At 37.5% G+C, this 20534-nt stretch overlaps 1 protein-coding gene across 7 annotated transcripts in view; it reads right to left on the minus strand.

Moving 5' to 3' along the window:
* Positions 1 to 20534, minus strand: part of NALCN (sodium leak channel, non-selective) — a 365066-nt gene that overhangs the window by 175516 nt on the left and 169016 nt on the right. For all 7 annotated transcript variants that reach the window (XM_024231054.3, XM_024231061.3, XM_054529197.2 and 4 more), the window contains exons 12-13: positions 13354 to 13521; positions 5810 to 6001 (exon numbers count right to left, since the gene is read on the minus strand). In XM_024231054.3, coding sequence (XP_024086822.1) covers positions 5810 to 6001; positions 13354 to 13521 — 360 coding nt within the window. The remainder of the gene's footprint in view (positions 1 to 5809; positions 6002 to 13353; positions 13522 to 20534) is intronic.

Raw genomic sequence — 20534 nt, forward strand, 5'->3', positions numbered from 1 at the left:
CTCTAATCCCTTCCTACAGCCAGGAGACTGAGTTCTGATAAAAGATCCCAGTCCTAGCCCCAATTCCCTCCTCACACCTAAATGGAAGGGACCTTACCAGATTATCCTTACTACACCCACGGCAGCAAAACTCCAGGGACTCCCCAACTGGTTTCATTATACTTCTCTCAAGAAAGCGGACTTCCCTTCACCACATACCCAAACAACCAAATCTAAAACCCCTTCAGCCTTCTCTTGTGTCTCCACAGGACCCACTTCTCTTCGCCTCACCTGAATCCTGGAGGAAAAGGAAGAGAAATCCACATAAGCTGCTTATGCCTCTTTCTCTCCCAAACCTTCACTGCTTCCTAACCAACCTTGTTACAGACCTTCAGTGGTACCCTTACGAAGCTCCCATTATACATGCTAATCAGTTTCTGACTGTTCTATGGTACCTATGGCTTCAAGGAACTTTCCAGGACTTTACTACTACCCAAATAACTTTTTTCTCTTTTTGCTTGTTTCTTTCAATATAAATTCCCTAATCATATCAACCTCACCAATAAAACCACTCTTCACTGCTCTCAAACTAGAATGCTCTATAAACCTTACACAATACCTCTTGCTGCGAGCTAACTCTTCCTTCCCTCCAGAGTGCTGGATATGCTTATCGCTGTCTTCCTCAGCTTACACAGCCCTTCCTACACCTCTCCATGACCTTTTAACAGGAAATATAACCCTAACTTATAAACTCCCAAAGGGAGCTTCCTTTTTTGAAAGAGCCGACAGCCTGTTCAGAGATTATTTCACTTCCAGGGCCAATCAGGCCAACAAAGTATTTCAAACCTATTACAACTCTCTACAATGCCTTAAGCCCCAAGACCCTCCCATTGAAGGGCCCATAACTAAACACACCCCCCTTTTACAACAAGCCTCACTTTGCTTTTCAGCCTCAGAGGGAAATTTCCCTGTAGGGTCCTTAACATCTAACCAATGCAACCACACTGTCATTGTTAAACACCCCTCTGACCATCAAAGTAACCACGTTGACTACCAAGTATCAACCGAAACAAATGGAGCATTTCTGCAACCAGCTAGTTTACAGCCTCTCCCTCAACCAATGCCTCCTGCCTAAGTTGTGCTGCCCCTAGTGCCCAACTTTTTCCGTGGCTCAGTGTCAATGGTGCAACATCTGATTGCATTAAATGTGTAAAAAATAACTCTTCCTACATCTCTACTATAGTGAGTGTCTCCGTGGCCTCCTCCTTGTCCACCTGGAGTAAAAAACCGCAGGAAAGAAAAAACACCCCATCTTTAATTTGCTTATTTTCTTTCCCTATCTCTGCGTGTATTTATGACAAAGGCTTGTTCTTTTTCTGTGGTACCAACACGTATCTTTGTCTCCCCACCAACTGGACCGGAACCTGTACCCTAGTTTATCTTCCTCCCTCCACTGGACTAGTTCCTCCTAATCAATCTTTACCTGTTCCATTCATCCAATATGTTAGAAAAAGGAGGAACATCCAAGTCATTCCTTTAATGGCCACCTTATGTATAACCTCTGGGCTTGGATTGGGAGCAGGCCGACTGGCCAACTCCTTAGCATACTTTAAAGTTCTTTCAACAGAACTACAGGATTTATTAGAAGATAGAGCCCAGAGCCTTATAAGAGTCCAAGACCAACTAGACTCTTTGGGTGGAGCAGTCCTCCAAAATACACTGGGATTAGATCTTATAATGACTGAAAAAGGGGGTCTCTGCCTCTCACTGGGTGAGGAATGTTGCTTCTATCTCAACCAATCAGGCCTAGTAAGAGATGCTGCTGAAAAACTTAGAGGGCTACAACACGAAAGGAATACCAAAACAACCAAATACATTCTTGGTTTAGAAACAAAATCCTAACACGGACCATCCCATTCTTGGGCCCTCTCCTAATAATATGCCTGGGACTAATGTGCTTACCTGGCTTAATTCACCTTTTTCAAAGATTTTTTAACTGACAGGATCATGGCCATCTCACAATTACCCAAAAACATCTACAGATGGCATTACTCCTACAATCAACCCAAGACCAAAGAACCCCCTGACCCCCCCCTCAGCAGAAAGTAGCCAGAAAGAACATACCACCCCTCAGCCGGGCGCGGTGGCTCACGCCCGTAATCCCAGCACTTTGGGAGGCTGAGACGGGCGGATCACGAGGTCAGGAGATCGAGACCATCCTGGCTAACACGGTGAAACCCCGTCTCTACTAAAAATACAAAAAATTAGCCGGGCGAGGTGGCAGGCGCCTGTAGTCCCAGCTACTCAGGAGGCTGAGGCAGGAGAATGGTGTGAACCCAGGAGGCGGAGCTTGCAGTGAGCTGAGATCACTCCACTGCACTCCAGCCTGGGCGACAGCGAGACTCCGTCTCAAAAAAAAAAAAAAAAAAAAAAAAAAAAAACACCTACCACCCCTCTTCCTTTCTATAACTATAGGGATAGGGACTGGATTCACAGAGCAAGAGATCGTCATCTTGGAGAAACACCACCATTTTAAGTTCCCCTTGATTAAAAAACCACCCAAATCAAGCGCCCAAACATCAGCCTAATGCCTAATGTCAGCATAACCAAAACATTCCAACCCTAAGATAAACCCCCTCCGACCAGAAACACACCAACCCCGAGACAGCCTCCGCTCCAACCAGACATCCCAACCCCACAATAAACTTTCCCTCACATAGAAACATTCCGAACCTGCGATAAGCTCCCCACTTCCTACACCCTTAAATACTCTTAGTCTGTAAGAGAGCACGCTCCTGAGCAAAATTGGCCAGAAGCTCCTCTCAAGCTTATTCTCCAAAATAAACCCGTCTTTGACTGCTGAGCTGCTTTTAGTGTTTCTTACCTCTTTAACTCTTAAGATAACCATCCCCATGTTCCCATGGGAAAGAAGGCCAGCTGCTCTTTTTATTTACCCAGTGAAGGGGCAGACCCAGAGAAGGTGGGCCTAATGATGTGGCTATCATCCTGGCTTGCCTCCCTCCAGCCTCCTCCCTAGGAGTCCTGCTCCTGGCTAAAATCCTATGTGTGATCCATTCAGACCTGATCACAGGCAATGGCAAGGCCTTGCCTGGGAGACCTCCTAGGGGACCACTGCCATCCCCACCCTAGACATGGTGCATGACCAGGGCACTGCCATTTCTGGAGGGACTTGCAATTTATGACTGAGCTCTGCCCTGCCAGGCTAGCTGGGATCATGGCCATAGCTGCAGTCCCAGACCAGGTGCCTCCGTGCAGGGCCTCCTGATCAGGGCCCAGCTGAGGCACTTTCCTCCATGCTGGCTCCATTCCTTTCTACTCCTATCCCTTCCTTCCTTATGCTTCCCCTCCCTGGGTGCAGGAATGGCTGGAACCTTTTGTTCAGGACTGCTTAGCAAGGAAAAGAGCCCTCCCTCCCCCATGCCTGCTGATCCACCTGACCCTTAACCAACACCTCCAGACGCTGGAGAGCTGGAGAGCAGTGCCTACCTTTGCCTCCTGCCTGTACTGTTGCAGTGAGGGAACAAAGGCTTGATTGTAACTTTCAGCTTGGTTTGCTGTCCTGAGGATCACCTCGACACCTGTCAGCTCAACACCTGTCTAAGGCTGATCTTTGTCCTCATGCTGTGGGTACTGCCTTCTCTCACCTCTGCAGGAACCTTTGCCATCATCCTCCTTATCTCACTCATCTCCAGCCTCACTATCTACTTACCCTCTCTCATCAGCATTTAAACATTGTATGTAAGTGCACCTGAAAGCAATAACTCAAGCATACCCTGAGAATGACCCTTCTTGCCAGACACACCTGAATGTGTGTTCTGAGCTAGGGAATCTGGGAGTGGCCAACCCAGAGATTGGCTCCTTGTCTATGAGGAACATCTGAGTCCTCATCTCCTCCCGTGGAACACTGGCCATACAGGGAATTGAGGCCCCGAGTCTGGGGTGAATTAAGATTTCCACGTGGAGGTTGCTGGGGGAGTGTGCTAAGTAAAAATGCTATGTAAATTGCATGCATTTTGCAAGCAGGTCTGGTTCTCCTGACCAGCCAGCCGCCATTGGACTCCCTCCCCTGTGTGTAAGCCCTCAATAAAACCCCATGTCTCGTCTGCTGGCTCTGGGTCTCTTCTTCACTGTCTTGAATCTGGTGCCTTCCCTACTAGAGTTGATAGGAGTTTGTCATGACAGATACGATCACACTTTCAACTGACTTCAGAGTTGCTTGGCCTTCTGTCCTCCTCTTACCATCGATGCTTCTTGCTCTCTAAGTTCTGGAAGAAGGATTTGCTCACCTCAGACATTTAGTACATGCTGTCCCTGTGACGGGAATCTGTTCCCTTGCACTTCCTTTGGTTACATCCAGCCATTGGACCCACCTGTTCCCACAAGCCTTTCTGGACTTTTCCATGCCTGGGAATCGGCCTTGTCTCTGTGTCCCCAGAGCACCTGGTGTCTGCCTTCATCAAGGCCTGTGGTGCCCTGTGCTTACCTACTGGTTTCTCCCCTCAACTGAGAATTTCTTGAGGACTTATGTCCCCATGATTACCTAAATGACCAGACTCTTTAAAGGCACTCGACAAATCCTTGGCAGCACATGAATGTCGAATCTGCATTATAAAAGGATGAATTCCAACACTGGTAGCTCAAATAAGAAATTTAGCATAGGATTTTTTTTAAATCCCTAAAATGAAGCTAAGCTATCCATTAAAAGTACAGACCCTTTTGCTGTCAAACCTTAACTTTTAAAAATATATGTTGTTTTTACCCCAATATTATTCTTCCCATATGCTATGGTTTGGCTGTGTCCCCACCCAAATGCCGTCTTGAATTGTAGCTCCCATAATTCCCATGTGTTGTGGAAGGGACCAGGTGTGAGATAATTGAATCATGGGGGCGGTTTCCCCCATGCTGCTCTCGTGGTAGTGAATAAGTCTCACGAGATCTGATGGTTTTATAAGAGGTTTCCCCCTTTAGCTTGGCTCTCATTCTCTCTTGCCTGCCACCATGTAAGGTTTGCCTTTCACCTTCCACCATGATTGTGAGGCCTCTCCAGCCACGTGGAACTGTGAGTCCATTAAACCTCTTTTTCTTTATAAATTACCCAGTTTCATCGAGTATGTCTTTATCATCAGTGTAACAATGGATTAATACACCATATAATAGGCCTTACTATTTTAACTTAGGGTAAAAATATATACATTATTTGTCTGGTCATTGTATTTTTTTACGTTTCTAAGTCCACATAGAGTTAAATTTCAAGGTCCTTCTGGTTAGGAGCTGTACCTCCTACATGACTTTTGTTTATGGATCCATTGATTTCTAACTTCCTTTTTAGCCTAAGTGAATTCTAATGAGAAAGCTGAGAGACATTTAAAATCTGAAGAGCCTATTAATTTTATTTTATTGAAAATCAAAAGCTTCCTTCTAGATTCTGACTAACATAACAATATATAAACTATAAAACATTAAAAATATGTTAACTCTCTTGAACACAAAAATGCAAGCTTTATTTTAAAATTCTGCTATATTTTAATTTATAGGTGCTAAGAACCCTAGCATTCGGGTTTCAGCATCTAACTCTATTAGATTATTGCCAGAATTTTAGAATTGATATATAATCTGACAATGCTGAAAATGGTCTCAAACACCTGCACCCTGCAGAAGAGACAATTTTAAATATTAAAATCTAATTATCCCAAGTTATCAAAAATAGGATAATACTTCTGAACCACTAAAGTGAAATTACTTTGATGTTAATCATTATTACTAAAATAAGAACAATGAATTTAACTTACTGCATTTTTAAAACTCTTACCCTCGGAAACGTAGTAAATCTGTCCAGTTCTTCAACAAAGCAGAACATCTGCAAACTAATTGCTGACATAACAATCAAGAGGCTTGCAGTAAATACAACCAAACTCCCAAGCTTTTTTCCAGGACCGAATATCTTGTACACAAAGTCTTCTAATGCAGGTGAAATCTTAATCAGCCGAACTACTCGGAGAACCTATCAATTGAGAGAGAAACATTTATTTATACATATGATCATTTATTTACACCGAATCTTAAATATGTTCATACTAAAATATTATTTTATAGTGCCTTATGAAAATCATACCTCTCCATTTGAACATCTAGTGACTAAAATTAACAATAGAATAACCATTGGTCTAGCTCAATGCCTGCCACATAATTAGAACCCAATAAATCCCAAATGAATGGATGAACTAAGTGTTTTTACATATTATATGATTATACAAAATGATATTCACTAGTACATATTGTTGAAATAAAATTAATATTTTTCTAACGTTCAAATATGCAAGGAAACCTTTAATTCAATACAGGTTGAACATTCCTAATTTAAAACATAAAATGCTCAAAAATTTAAACTTTTTGAGTGCTGATATGAGGCCATAAGTGAAAAATTCTACATCTGACACCTTTGCTTTATGATGGTTCAATGCATACACACTTTGTTTCATGCATAAAAAAACTATTAAGAATATTGCATACAACTACCTTCAGGGAATGTATTTGAGGTGTTTATAAAATATAAACAATTTTTGTGTTTAGACTTGGGTCCCATTTCCAGGATATCTCATTATGCACATACATAAAAATACTCCAAAATCTGACAAACATCGAAAGCCAAAACACTTCTGGTCCCAAGCATTTGGGATACAGATACTCAACCTGTATTAGTTATATTCATTGTCTCATAAAATATTTTCCTAGGTATTATTAGAAAATCACGAGGAAATGGAAAAAGAAGCAAACTTTTGCCAAGAATCTTAACTTCTTATTGAGATTATCACCCCAATATCCATTTTCTCCTTCCTCCTTTAAAAAATAGAACTTTCCAAATTCTAACCTAGCAAGTGGCTGCCTGGGGCTATAGCCTACACATTCCAGTCTCCCTTGCAGCTAGCTGTCTCCAGTGGACTGGGTTCAGACCTATGGAATGTGAGAGGAAATGATTTGTACAAGTTTTGGTGCATTAAGTTAAACTTTTTTAACTTAATCCTTTTTAATCCTAAAAGGATTCTCTGAATCCTTTTTAAAATACCTTCCTCTTGCCTGGAAATGGAAACAAATAGTGTAGCCCCTTTGGACCAGAAATAGAAGGCTTGCATAGAATACGACAGGTCCTGTCCAACCCGACAGGCTGGGTGACCATGGGGGGCACAGCCACCTGCTTTCCCTGCATACTCACCAACTGCTGTAGAGAAATAAACTTCTGTCTTACGTAAGTTTTATATTTTTGCATCTTTGTTGTATGTACTCAACTATTCTCTTTCTATATATACACACATATATATGTGTGTGTGTATATATTTACATATATTTTAGTCATGCATCGCATAATAAATTTTGAGTCAAGTATGGGCCACGTATAGGATGGTGGTCCTGTAAGACTTACCTTTTCTCTATTCAGCTATGTTTAGATGTACAAATACTTACCTTTGTGTGACAATTGCCTACAGCATTCAATGTAGTCATACACTCTACAGGTTTGCAGCCTAGGAGCAATAGGCCATACCATATAGCCTAGGTATATAGTGGGCTATACATCTAGGTTTGTGTAAGTAAACTCTATGATCACACGACAACAAAATTGCCTAACAATGCATTTCTCAGAATGTATCTCTGCTGTTAAGTGATGCATGACTGTGTATACACACACACACGCACACACACACATCTAAATACATACAGATATATTTAGATGTTTTGCATACACACATTTGCAAAAAAAAAGTAATTAATTGACAAACTTATTCACTCATTTGTTTAACAAACACTTATTGATTACTATGTGCCAAACTTTGTGTTGGACAAATAGGATTCAATGGCTACTATTACAAAGCTAGTATAACACAAAGACACAGCTCTTAAGGACATATTTATATGATTAGTATGTATAAATTAGTACATAATTAAAAGCTGAAGTATACAGTGTGAAAAATACAACTTTTCGTTAAGTCTAAGATGTCATCCATTTTGTATGTAGCTCTAAGATATAAAAAAAATGCTGCCAATTAAAGTATAACACACCACTGATTATAACAGCTCCCAAATTCAGAGATATTAACATAGGAAAATTGCATTCTTGGCATAAATGAAATATAGTTTATACAATGATCATCCAAGATTTTTTGATGTCAATAAGAGATTGAGTTGTCTGTTAAAGATGAATAGTGTATTTGGAATACAGTAAGAAACAGAAAATGCATTTTTAAAAATTAGATTTTAATTTTTACATGTCTAAAATAACATTTTGTTTGTTTTTGGCTTTCCAGTGCCTCTAGCTTCTTCAACTCTGCCTGGTTTTCCTTTGGCAAATCATTCCTACCCCAGTCTTAGTACAGAGGTGCAAGAAGGACTCCCCACCCGTCATGATCCAGATCTGGCCAGAGTATTCACAGTCATCTGAGTCATCCCCAGGGCTTTTGCTGGATGCCTTTAATAAGAAATGTTCTATTTCTTTTTTTTTTTTTTTTATCCCCAGTGGGCACTGCTGCAAGAGTCACCAAACTATGAGCTCCTGGGAACCATCTTTGCCTTCACATAGAGAAAACCAGCTTAAGAATGACACCAACACACCAACAGAAGAAAGGTAAGTGAAGACATACACTGAGCCCCCGACACCATATCAGCCTCTGAATTTTGCCATACCTGAAACCACGTTTATTGCATTTACTTTGATTTAACAGGAAATATCAGTGGTCAGTCTTATTCCTATTGTCCACAGAATGCAAATGATATGGTTTACAGCATGTAAGTAAACCAACTGAAAAAAATGACTAAAGCATGTTTCCTGCATGCTAGTTTGCAATTTTTAAACATATGTAAGAAGTTAAGTTGTTCAAATTAAGCATCATACCACATGGTGCAGCTACCAATTTTTCCTGCTGTAATTCGTTTCTTTTCTTTTTTTTTTCTTTTTTTGAGACGGAGTCTCACTCTGTCGCCCAGGCTGGAGTGCAGTGGAGTGATCTCAGCTCACTGCAAGCTCCGCCTCCTGGGTTCACACCATTCTCCTGCCTCAGCCTCCTGAGTAGCTGGGACTACAGGTGCCTGCCACCACGCCCGGAGAATTTTTTGTATTTTTAGCAGAGACGGGGTTTCACCGTGTTAGCCAGGTTGGTCTTGATCTCTCGACCTCCTGATCCACCTGCCTCAGCCTCCCAAAGTGCTGGGATTACAGGCGTGAGCCATTGCGCCCGGCCATCCTGCTGTAATTCTTAACATACATTCCCAAATCAGGACATATTACTCTCAGATAATCTTTACAAAGAACAAGCAAACAGCTGTATCATAAGAACTATTAAAGTATTAACATTCATATTAATTTCCAGAATAATAATCTGGAAAGATTTCACATTTTTATCAGATTTGTCTATTCTCAGACATAAATAATTCAGTACCTAACTGTAAGCAGCTTGAAAAAAATGGAACTATTGAATACCACTTCCACATTGGTGATTTGATCAGCATTTTCAAAGGGTTAAACCTGCATTCCTAGAAAGGAAAAATCCCTGTCAGTGAGTCTAACTGTGCCTTTTGATTTATTCAGGGATCAGTAGGTTTTTCACTCTATCTACCCTATAAAGCTTTTTGATTTTGTGTTCCTATAGATACAACATAAAGTAAACCATACTCTCAAAGATAAGCACTTCAGAACATTTTGTCTCCAAAACACATTTTCCTGGTCACATTTCTGAGTCCTTCTCTTAAAGGTCACTCTGTTGATTTGTAGTGAGATGCTGTAGAAATTGCATAGTTAAGAATATGAACTCTGAAATTCAAGTTCTTGGGAAGAAGTTTTTTTTTTTTTTTTTTTGAGACGGAGTCTTGCTCTGTGGCCCAGGCTGGAGTGCAGTCGTGTGATCTCAGCTCACTGCAAGCTCCACCTCCCGGGTTCACGCCATTCTCCTGCCTCAGCTTCCCGAGTAGCTGGGACTACAGGCGCACACCACCACGCCCTGCTAATTTTTTGTATTTTTAGTAGAGACGGGGTTTCACCATGTTAGCCAGGATAGTCTTGATCTCCTGACCTCGTGATCCACCCACCTTGGCCTCCCAAAGTGCTGGGATTACAGGCGTGAGCCACCGAGCCTGGCCGGGAAGAAGTTTTAGCTCCATCATTTGCTAGGTATGCGGTCTTGGGCAAGTCAACAGATTTCTTGAGACCTCAATTTACACATACAGTCCTTATCTCAGGGATTGTTATGAGAAACAAATGAGACAATGCACTCAGCAAGGTGCCTGACACAGAAAATTCACAAGAAGCACCAGTCAATATCATCATGATGATACAGATATGTAAGAACTACAGCATTTTGCAAGACCTTATGATTTCCCATAGGCCATGCTGCCCTGCATTGGTTGCAGCCCAGCCACGCTGGCCTTTGTGCTATTCCTTGAACACATCAATCATGCACCCACCTCAGGACATGCTCAGTGTGATTCTCTCCACCTGGAATGCTTCTCCTCGGATCTCTTTATGGTTTGCTCCTTCACTTCATTCAGTCTCTGCTCAAACCTCACCTCTTCAGAGAGGGCTTCTATGAACAACTAATCTAAAATAGCCCCTACTACACAATCTCTATGCTTTTTACCCTGCACACTTCTTCCTTAGGACATTTCCAGTACTTGTACTTCACATTCCTTTGTGTACTTCTTTGTGAACTGTTTGCCTTTAGAATTTCAGCTTCATAAAATGGGAACCCTCTCTGCTTTGTCCACTGCTCCATCTTCAGTATCTGGAACAGTGGCCGACACATAGTAGAAGCTCAGAAATATCACTTGAATAAATACATGAATAACATCAGTAGTCTAACAGATAACTAATATTTTAAAGGAAGCCACTTTGCACTAAACATTACTTCATTTAAATGTGAGAAATATGAAATTGTCTAAGGAAAGACTTGTTGCCAACACAGTAAAGAAAGGTTGATTGAAATGAGAAGTGTGAGGACCAATAGGGAAGACCAATGTGGGCCTTTATACAAAGAGCCGCTCCGTCTGGTACAGTGGATTCTACACATGCAAATTTGCAAAAACGCTTGTGACACCTAAGTTTCTCAAGACATTTACTTTCTAGCCACAAATTAACTGAGATCATTTTTATTCATTATTAATACATTAGAAAAAGATAAGCATGGCCATGTAGAGAGAGATACAAATGAAAATCACTTAATCATTAACATAAATTAAACAGAACCAATTACAGAATAATCCAAAATCAAAGACAGAACTGAAATTGCAAACTTCACTATGATTTGACTATCTGTCTACTATCTATCTACTATCTATCTATCTATCTATCTATCTATCTATCTATCTATCTATCATCTATCTATCTATCTATCATCTATCTATAAAATGGTTACAGCCTTGCAGGCTAATATTAGATATTTTGTAAAAAAAAGACTAGTAGGAAAATCAGACATGATGACAAGAGTAGGAAACTAGAGATGATTAATAATTTGTAATAAATTGGTTTATTTCTCTCTAGTCATTTTTTCCATTTTATAGGTATTTTACATATGTATATAATAAATATATACATACATATATGTAGTTATGTATATAATTTATATTATCATTTAAATAAAACAGTCATATTTCTAAGTTATAAAAAACTCATAATTTTATGGTTAAATTTGCATTATGACTTATTAAGCTATTCCTCAAATGTTTGTCATTTAAACAGTTTTCTTTTTTCTCTCATTAACAATTCTATAATAAATATTTTGCACACAAATTTTGATATTTTCTAACTTTTTACTGAAAAACGGCATGTCAGAGACTATAGCAATTTTAAGGCCCTGAATATATTTTATACTGTACCTTTGCTGAAATAGGCAACATCAATTTTCTTAATTTGGCTACTTTAATAGTTTTGTAAAAAAGGTATGCTGTTGTTTTGATATAAAGGATATTCTCTATAATTATGTGCAATGATGCCCTAAGGTAGGTACTCAATGGCCATGATAACTTTGTGAATCTAGAGAGCAGTGCACAAGAGCTTATAATCACATGAATGTTTGGAAAACACATTTTGTATCAAGAGTTTTAAACATGTATATCTCTTGCCCCAGCCATGTCATTTATGATAGCCAAGCTTCAGGATATAACTCAACAAATGAGGAGAGATTTACATCCACGGATGCTGAGGGAAGTAAGCGCTTGAACTATGAAAACCGTCTGTGGTTTCAATATGCTTAGCTGTGATTACAAGGGCTCAGCTTTTTGCCTGGGTTTGTGGGGGGTTTTGCTTTTTACTTTTTGTGAATTATATTTGCATGTCCTTTCCCCCAGGTACTAAAAGTGTCTAGTTACATGTGATCTGGCAGCTAAAGTGAATATTGTTCTGAAAATAATACTTTGGTATTACTAATGAATAAAATCAATAAAGTTGCAATGCATGTTCTTTTTCCTAAGGGGTTAGAGTCCTGTTTCTCAAAATTACTTCTTTAAAATTCTACTGTCATTTTATTTCCCAAATATTTAACAATATCTATTTAGAAAACAATCAATGCACATTCTGGTGTTTCCATGATAAATTATATAAATGACCAAGTTTGAATCAGGAAAATGACTATATTTGAGGTGTTTTTGACTAGAATACCATGTAGACATATTTTATCATTTTGACTAAGTATTTACTAGGACAGTGAGCACGTTGCTATATTCAATAATAACAAAGAATGTAAGTAATAATTACTGTTTATTGCATAATTAGAAAGCAATGTGATTCAATATATCACATTTAAAAAAGATATCCAATTATTATAAGTTAAATAAGAATTATAAGTGCTATCACGAAGTAAGTAACAGGCATTTATAAATAATACTGTATAACTAATTACAATCTGTAAAGGTAAGTTTTATAAACCTTTAATATTTTTGTTATAAATCATTGTTGAGCAAACACTTAGGCTTATCGACAAGGAAGATAAACACTTGGGATTAAATTAATGTTTCCTACTCTTTAAAGTTTGTGCCAACATCTTATGTAGTTTAAAATTTGATATGCATGTATGGATATATGTTATCCATATATAAAAATATGTGTATCTATATACTGCTAATTTAGGAAAAGTAAGTAAAATATCTACATTGTTCCTGTGAATTTTCAGGAGTTTTAAAAAGCAATTGTTACAATTTATGAATGCACTTTTCTAATTTTTAAGATGTCATTGTGCCTTTCTCAAGTTCATACTTACCATAATAGTTATTATATATAAATATTATATATAATTCTATGTGGTTGTTAAAATAATGTGACAGGTATTTACTCTGGAAATAAACAAATTTCTAAAGACAAATAGGCATTATTTTTATTACCTGAAAGTACGTGAATTGTGAATGATAAAGATCTGGATATACATGAAGAGTAGTTCCAATTACGAGTAGTAGTTCGAATTTGTGGAGAGATGAGCTAATATATCCAGTAAATCCCAAACACCATATCTTCAGAAGTGCTTCCAAATCAAAAAGTACTGTAAAAGCCACCTAGAGAAACAAAGAAACATTGAAATTGAAATTCAAAACTATAATTTATTCTAAATTATTTCACATATTTGTCAGTGTATGAATTTTTGCCACTATCATATACACTAAGGCGCCCCATAAGGTCAAGAATGACATTTTACTTTAAAAATGCATTTGAAACATACCAACTAGAACACAGTAGACCAAAACAATCTCAAACAATTATAAAAACATGTTACAATTTTGAATGTTTGTGAGTGGCATTATTTCTTTATTATCTATATTTGATATTATTTTAAAACCATTATTATTTAAAGACTTTCTATGTACACAAAAGGATGAATTTTTTTGTATATTGTATTTTTTAAGATAAAATTTATTTAATGTACATGGCATATTATAAAATAACAACTTACATATTATTAACCTAATTAAACTAAAATTTAAAAGTTAAAATATCATTTATTCCTTTATGCTTTAGGCCACATGGCAAAAGAGAAATTGGGATTTCATACCAAGCAATTGATCTATGTGTGCATATGCAAATAAATCAATATGCTACTTCAATATTAATAAAATTAATGATCAATATTAGTATATTAACACATTTATTTGATCTTTTAATCTCTCACATGCATTCTATGAATTTACTATTCCAAATAACAATATTATAAAACACACACATAAAGACAGCATGTTATTTCCTTTACATGTCCTATGAACAAGAATTTTCATTTTGTAAAGGAGATTGCAACTGGAATTAAAATTTGCAATAGAAGATTAACTTCTAATTAAAGACTATGAGGGTGACTACTGGGATTAGTCATAATATGTCCCCCTGAGAAGACACTACATGATTTATTGAAGATAGGAATATAGCAGACCTTGCTTCTCTTTTTCTAGACTAATGTGGAGTATCAGAAGGGATTTTCTTCCACTCACACATGGAACATGTGGGGAAAATGCAGTTTTAATAATAGTGTTTTAAGAAATGAAACAGTAAAGGCACTGCAGATAGTTAATTTAGATGTGAAGAGGAAATTAGCATCACTTCTCAAATCTACCATTTCTGTAGATTCTAGTTGCTTTTCAATTTTAATTGCCATTTCCCTCCTTAAAAAACTTAAGAAGGTAGTATATTTTAAATTTGAAATGATCTTAAGTCCACAAAACACGTGGATGAACTCCCTTGCCCACGTTTCTCAGGCATTTCATGTTAATGTCATGTATATTCTTTCCTTGATCATCTGCATCTTCATCCACACACATGCAATCACAGAAACAGGCTTGCAGTTACATGTTTTTACACAAGATGTAAAAACAGTTGTTGCAATTTATGAAAGCACTATTTCTAATTTTAAAGATGTCATTGTCCTCTCTCAAGTTCATACTTTCTATACAATTATTATGTATAAATATTATATACAGTTCTATGAGAAGTTGTTAAAAATAATGTGACAGGTATTTACTCTGGAAAGAAAAAAAATTCTAAAGACAAATAGGCATTCTTGGTATTACCTAAAGTTATGTGAACTGTGAATGATAAAGATTTGGGTATGCAGGAAGATTATGTATCACGCTGCAACTTGTTTTCTGACTCACTAACAATCGTGGATATCCCTCCAGATTAAGGGATATAGGTCCTATGTTTCATTTATCAGCTGCGTAATTTCCCATAGTGTTCAACGTTTATGTAACTCAACATTTTCTCTACTAATTCACTGATGGGTGGTATTTGCAGGAATCATCAGGAAGGTAGTTAAGCACATTGCTACTTCAATAAAAAGGCTGCACTAAGCATCCTCCCTCAATACCAGTATTTATTGAGGCTTTCATACCTATAAACAGATTTCCAAAGTTGGTATTGCTGGGGCAAAGACAGATTTGTGTGTTTTAAATTTAGAAAATATTAAAGTGATTACTTTCAAAATATTATAAGAAATCATTTGCCCTTCAGCAATACAGGAAAGTTTTCTTGTCTCAAATCCATGCCAATATCATTGTAATCAAACTTATTGTTGCTCATCTCTTTATATGTTTATTAATCACTTTAATTTCTTTTTAAAGTAATTAAATGTTACTGTTCATAACCTTGACACTATTATATGGTGTTATGTTGTGTTTCTTATGCGTTTTGGGAGTTGTTGGTATTGAGGACAATAATCTTTGCTATATATACTGCAAACATTTTTTCCCTAGCCAACAGTCTGGTTTCTAACTTTGATATTGTTACAATATATGTTTGATACAAACATAAAATTTACATGTTCACATATGTCTACAACTTTACGATATTTTCTTTACCTTTTACATATAAAATAGAACTTTAAGAAGATTAATACTAGTCTTCATATCCAGGAATGCACTCTTTTCCTATTTATTTGAACTGTATTTTATACTCTTTAATAAATTTTTTCCATATAAATATCCTAAATATCCATCTTTCTTTCTCTCTCTCTCTTTCTATCTATGTATTTTTTTTTCTTTTTTACTATTTCTACCCAGTTAGTTCCAGTGGGAAGAAAAGCTATTGATTTCTCTATATTGACCTTCCGTACCCACTTTACTAGATTATTCTATTAATTCTAATATTTTTCATAAAGTCTCATGAGTTTTTTAGAAATGTGCACAATTTCATCTGGAAATAAAATAAGATTATTTCATTTTTAAGATTTATTTTGGAGTTAATCATATGAATGCATTATTTATAAAGGTACAGTTATATAATGGTTGCTAAATACAAAATGGTAATAATAGGAATCCATAACTTGCTCCTTGTTTTCAATGAAAGTTTCTTCAGCGTTCATATATAGTGGTTGAAATGAGTCTTGGTGATTAATTTTTATCACGTTTAAAGACTTTCCTTTTCTTGCTATTCTCCTTCAAAGGATTTAACCTTTAATTCATTAAGGCTATGAAATATATCACAAGAGCTCCTGATGTTAACCATTTATTTATTTTTGGAAAAAAACTCTAGATGATAATGCTAACATGTTGGATTTTATTGGGTAATATATTTTATTTATAATTTTCACAGTTACTGTTTTATGTGAAATTGGCCTATAGTTTTAGTTGTATATAATTATCAGTTTTTGGCTAAGATTATGCTAGCTTTATCATTCGTACTGTACAGTTTTTATCTTTTGTATGATAACTTCTGAAATAAAATAAGAATTAGCACACCTTTAAAAGTAGACAGAAAGCACCAGGAAACCCACATGGGCACAGGCCTTTTGGTGATGGTGGAGCAAAGCTGTCCAATGCTGTTCAGATCAGGTTTCTTATCTCATCCATCAATTTGGCAGTTTGCATTTTGCCAGGAAATCATTGATTGTCTCTAGATTTTCAAGACCTGCATTTAGGGTACATATTTTTCCAGAAAGAATTGGTTCTTCCAGGGAACCTGGGTCATCTTAGAAATTTGGGTCCCCCTTAAATCAACTTTTGGCTGCTGTTTCTCAGATTCTGGACGTAATGGGATTTTGAGCTCCAACCCCACGAGTGGGCAGGCTGTCTTACACAATTCAGTAGAGATAACATGATAACCTTTTTTTTCTTTTTTGAGACAGAGTCTCACTCTGTCACCCACGCTGGAGTGCAGTGGCATGATCAATCTTAGCTCACTGCAACCTCTGCCTCCCAGGTTCAAGTGATTCTCCTGCCTCAGCCTCCCGAGTAGCTAGAATTACAGGCACACGCCACCACGCCTGGCTAATTTTTGTATGTTTAGTAGAGATGGGGTTTCAATATGTTGGCCAGGTTGGTCTCAAACTCCTGACCTCAAGTGATCCACCCACCTCGGCCTCCCACAGTGCTGGGATTACAGGCGTGAGCCACCATGCCCAGCCAGAGATAACATTTTTGATCTGCCAGGGGTCAAGGTCCAGACTGATGATCCCATCCTTTCCCTCTGAGGGATGGGATTTTTCCTTCCTGATGTTATGTGGGGCCTCTCTTCTGCCTCTTCACTTTGCACAGGCCTCTAGTCTCTTCCGTCCTGGACACACTCCTGAAAACTGCAAGTTCTGGCCACAAGGATATGCAAATGCCCTCAGGGCAGCCACTGCCTTGGGGCCCACCTGGTATTTTGGACTCAAGTCACATTTAATTTTTGGCCTCAAGAATTTTCCTTAATTTTTTGCACACTCTGTTGAACATTTAAAATGTTTTAATATTTTAGGTGTTTGGTAGAAATGATTTTTAGCTACCTTGCAGGGCCACTTTGTATGTGCTTCCTATCAGCAGTGTACAATTTTATTTTGTGTTTAAACATACTCAGATTTTCTAGGGTTTTTGATAGGAAAATTCAACTTGCTCAAACAAAATGTACCAGTTATACTTGATCTTATGCTTCCTGTTTATTTTATGTCATTGCTATTTCATTTTTAACTTTGTCTTGTCTATTTTTAACTTGGTCAACTATTTGCTAATTTCTTTCCCCCTTCATTAATTTGGACACTCGACTTGGGTTTTCTAATCCCCTGGTTTAATTCTCAATGGTTAGACATCAAACCAATACTTTTTTCTTATTGCTTCACAATTAAATTGCTGGCTCACTCATCCCTCCACCCCACACATCTGCAAACTTCATAGTACACGTTTACCATCCCACTCTCCATTGATACCACACCCTTTCCTAAGTCCTGGTTTTGCTGAAATCATTTACAAATTTATTAGTAGTTTCTTGAATGTTATCATTTCTCTTTTTTTCAAAGATCCCTATTTGACATATTTATTATTATCTATTGAGATCCAATGCCCATCAATTCTCTCTTCTTTTATCTAGTCATTGAGATTGCAATTGACTTATCTTGTGATTCGCGCACTTTAAAGTAGTTTTCTTAAATAAATATAAAGGGTTGTATGCTCTCTTAGTCCTTTTATATATAAAATGCATTTTTAACACTGACAGATGAACATGTTGTCTGTGTATAGATTCTGTAGTTGCAGTTCTATTCTCTCAGTAGTCTATGTATATTGATTCATTACCTTCTACTTTCCAATATTGTAGATGAGTCATCCATTGCACAATACATTTATTTTACTTTTTCAGGTTACTTACGCCTGTTAAGAGGCCGAACAAGGTTATTTCTTTATGCTTGCAACCAAGGAAGGTCACCAGGACATGAATAAGCATCTATTTTCATTTAATCTCACTAAAATTTAATGAGCTCTTTCAGTCTGTCGATTTATGGTTTTTTTTTTTTCATTTAGGTAAGCTTTCTTCTGTTGTTTATGACAACTTTTCTTCTATCTGTTCCCTTTTTCCTTCAGGGACTCCTATTATTCATAGCTGTGTGGATAGGCTATTTTACTTTGCCCTTATTATCATATCTCTACCACTTTTTGAGTTATTTTTTCCTACTTCATCTCTCATATTAAAAACTAGCTCTCAAGGACTATGCCCTTTTTTTAACTCATTTTTTGGACATTTTTAGTTGAAGTTACAGAAATTTTATTTTGTGCCCTGCTTAATTTTTACACAACAACAACAACAACAACAACAACAACAACAAACTATTCTTTCTCCCATCAATTCTACTTGCTTGGGAAATCCCTATACTAGACATTTGTCTTGATTCTCTGAGTTTCATCCTCAATTTCTGAGTCTCCCTTCGTGTGTGAGTTAACTTTTCTTTCCTTCACCCTGGACATATGTTTTTGATGTAATTGTCGTTTGTCTTTTATGCTATCTTAAGCAGTGGCAAATGAGGGGTAGTAGAGGGCACCAAAGTTTATGGAGGCGAAAGACCTGAAAAGCCGTAGCTCCTTTGCTGAACATCTGAAGAAGGCTTTTTGATTACAGGATTTCCCAGAAATGAGTGGAGTCATTTATTGACCCCCTTCTCCACCTGGAGTAATTCGGTCTCTAGTGAGCTTCCCTTCCTGGCCCACTGAGACCCACAGGACTCTGTGGACTGCTCCTGGACCACAAGCAGCATGCAGGCAGGTCCAGCTCCTCTGCAGGAAATGAAATGCTCTCTGCCCTGAGCAGTGGCCTCAGGGGACCAGAGGACTCAGACTTTGCTGCAAGTCCTGCGAGAGGTACTTCCTCTCTAGCACAGGCTTCTTAGTTCTGGCCTTGCAATGATATGGGGAAGACCTGAACCTGTTCTCTCTCCTATGGATACTAGGGAATCTCACGAGAAACTGAAATTGATGTGTCATGAAGGTCCCATCCACATGCCTGACCTGGTTGCTGTATTAGCAGAGGAAGCAGTAATAGGCACTCATGACATCATCTCTCCCTTCACCTGTATTTTCAGACTGAGATTTTCATTCCAAAAAAAAAGAGTGGTGATCCATTTTAAAGTGTTTTTTTTAAAGAAAACTACTAATAAATGTCTGAAAGATATTCCAATAGATTGTCTAATTATGTATACATACAATTAATCACCTTACTAACTGCATATATTATCAAAAGGACAGATGGAATGAACTGTTTAAATGAGCATAATTTATAGTAAAATATGCAGCTGGATCTGTTTGCATTACAATTTTCTCTGTGGGAAAATGATATTCTTTTGAAAGACACTAAAAGGCACTAAAAGATTTAGCAAATTGTTATGTGATTATATTTAAATATCTATAGTCTCACTGATTTTCCCCTAGAATTCCTGATTCCAGATTCTCTTGGAATCAAATGCCTTGCTTTGAATATAATTTGTTAACTTCTACAAGCCAACACTCTAGCTCTCTGAAATGTTAATGCCAAAGTGATAACATTTTATGGAAAAACAATGCACATAAAAATATGCTTAACTCACTTGAAGGTATGGGTTATCCTGTCATAGAGAAGAACTGTGTCAGGATTTAAAGAAGGTGATTAGGAAAATCAAATTAGTTTAAATGATCACTAAGTATTTCAGTGTAGGTTATGGGGTTTGGTATAGGACTTAAATTCAGAGGACTATAATAGTTCAGAAGAACCAAAATAGAAGCAGTGGAGGCAAGCTCTAGTAACCACTTCTCAATGTGCAGCTCCAGATTATTGCAGTGAACTCAACCTTGATGGTAGCTGGACAGGGTGGAAT

The sequence above is a fragment of the Pongo abelii genome, chromosome 14, assembly GCF_028885655.2.
Source record: "Pongo abelii isolate AG06213 chromosome 14, NHGRI_mPonAbe1-v2.0_pri, whole genome shotgun sequence".
NCBI classification, from domain to species: Eukaryota; Metazoa; Chordata; class Mammalia; order Primates; family Hominidae; genus Pongo; species Pongo abelii.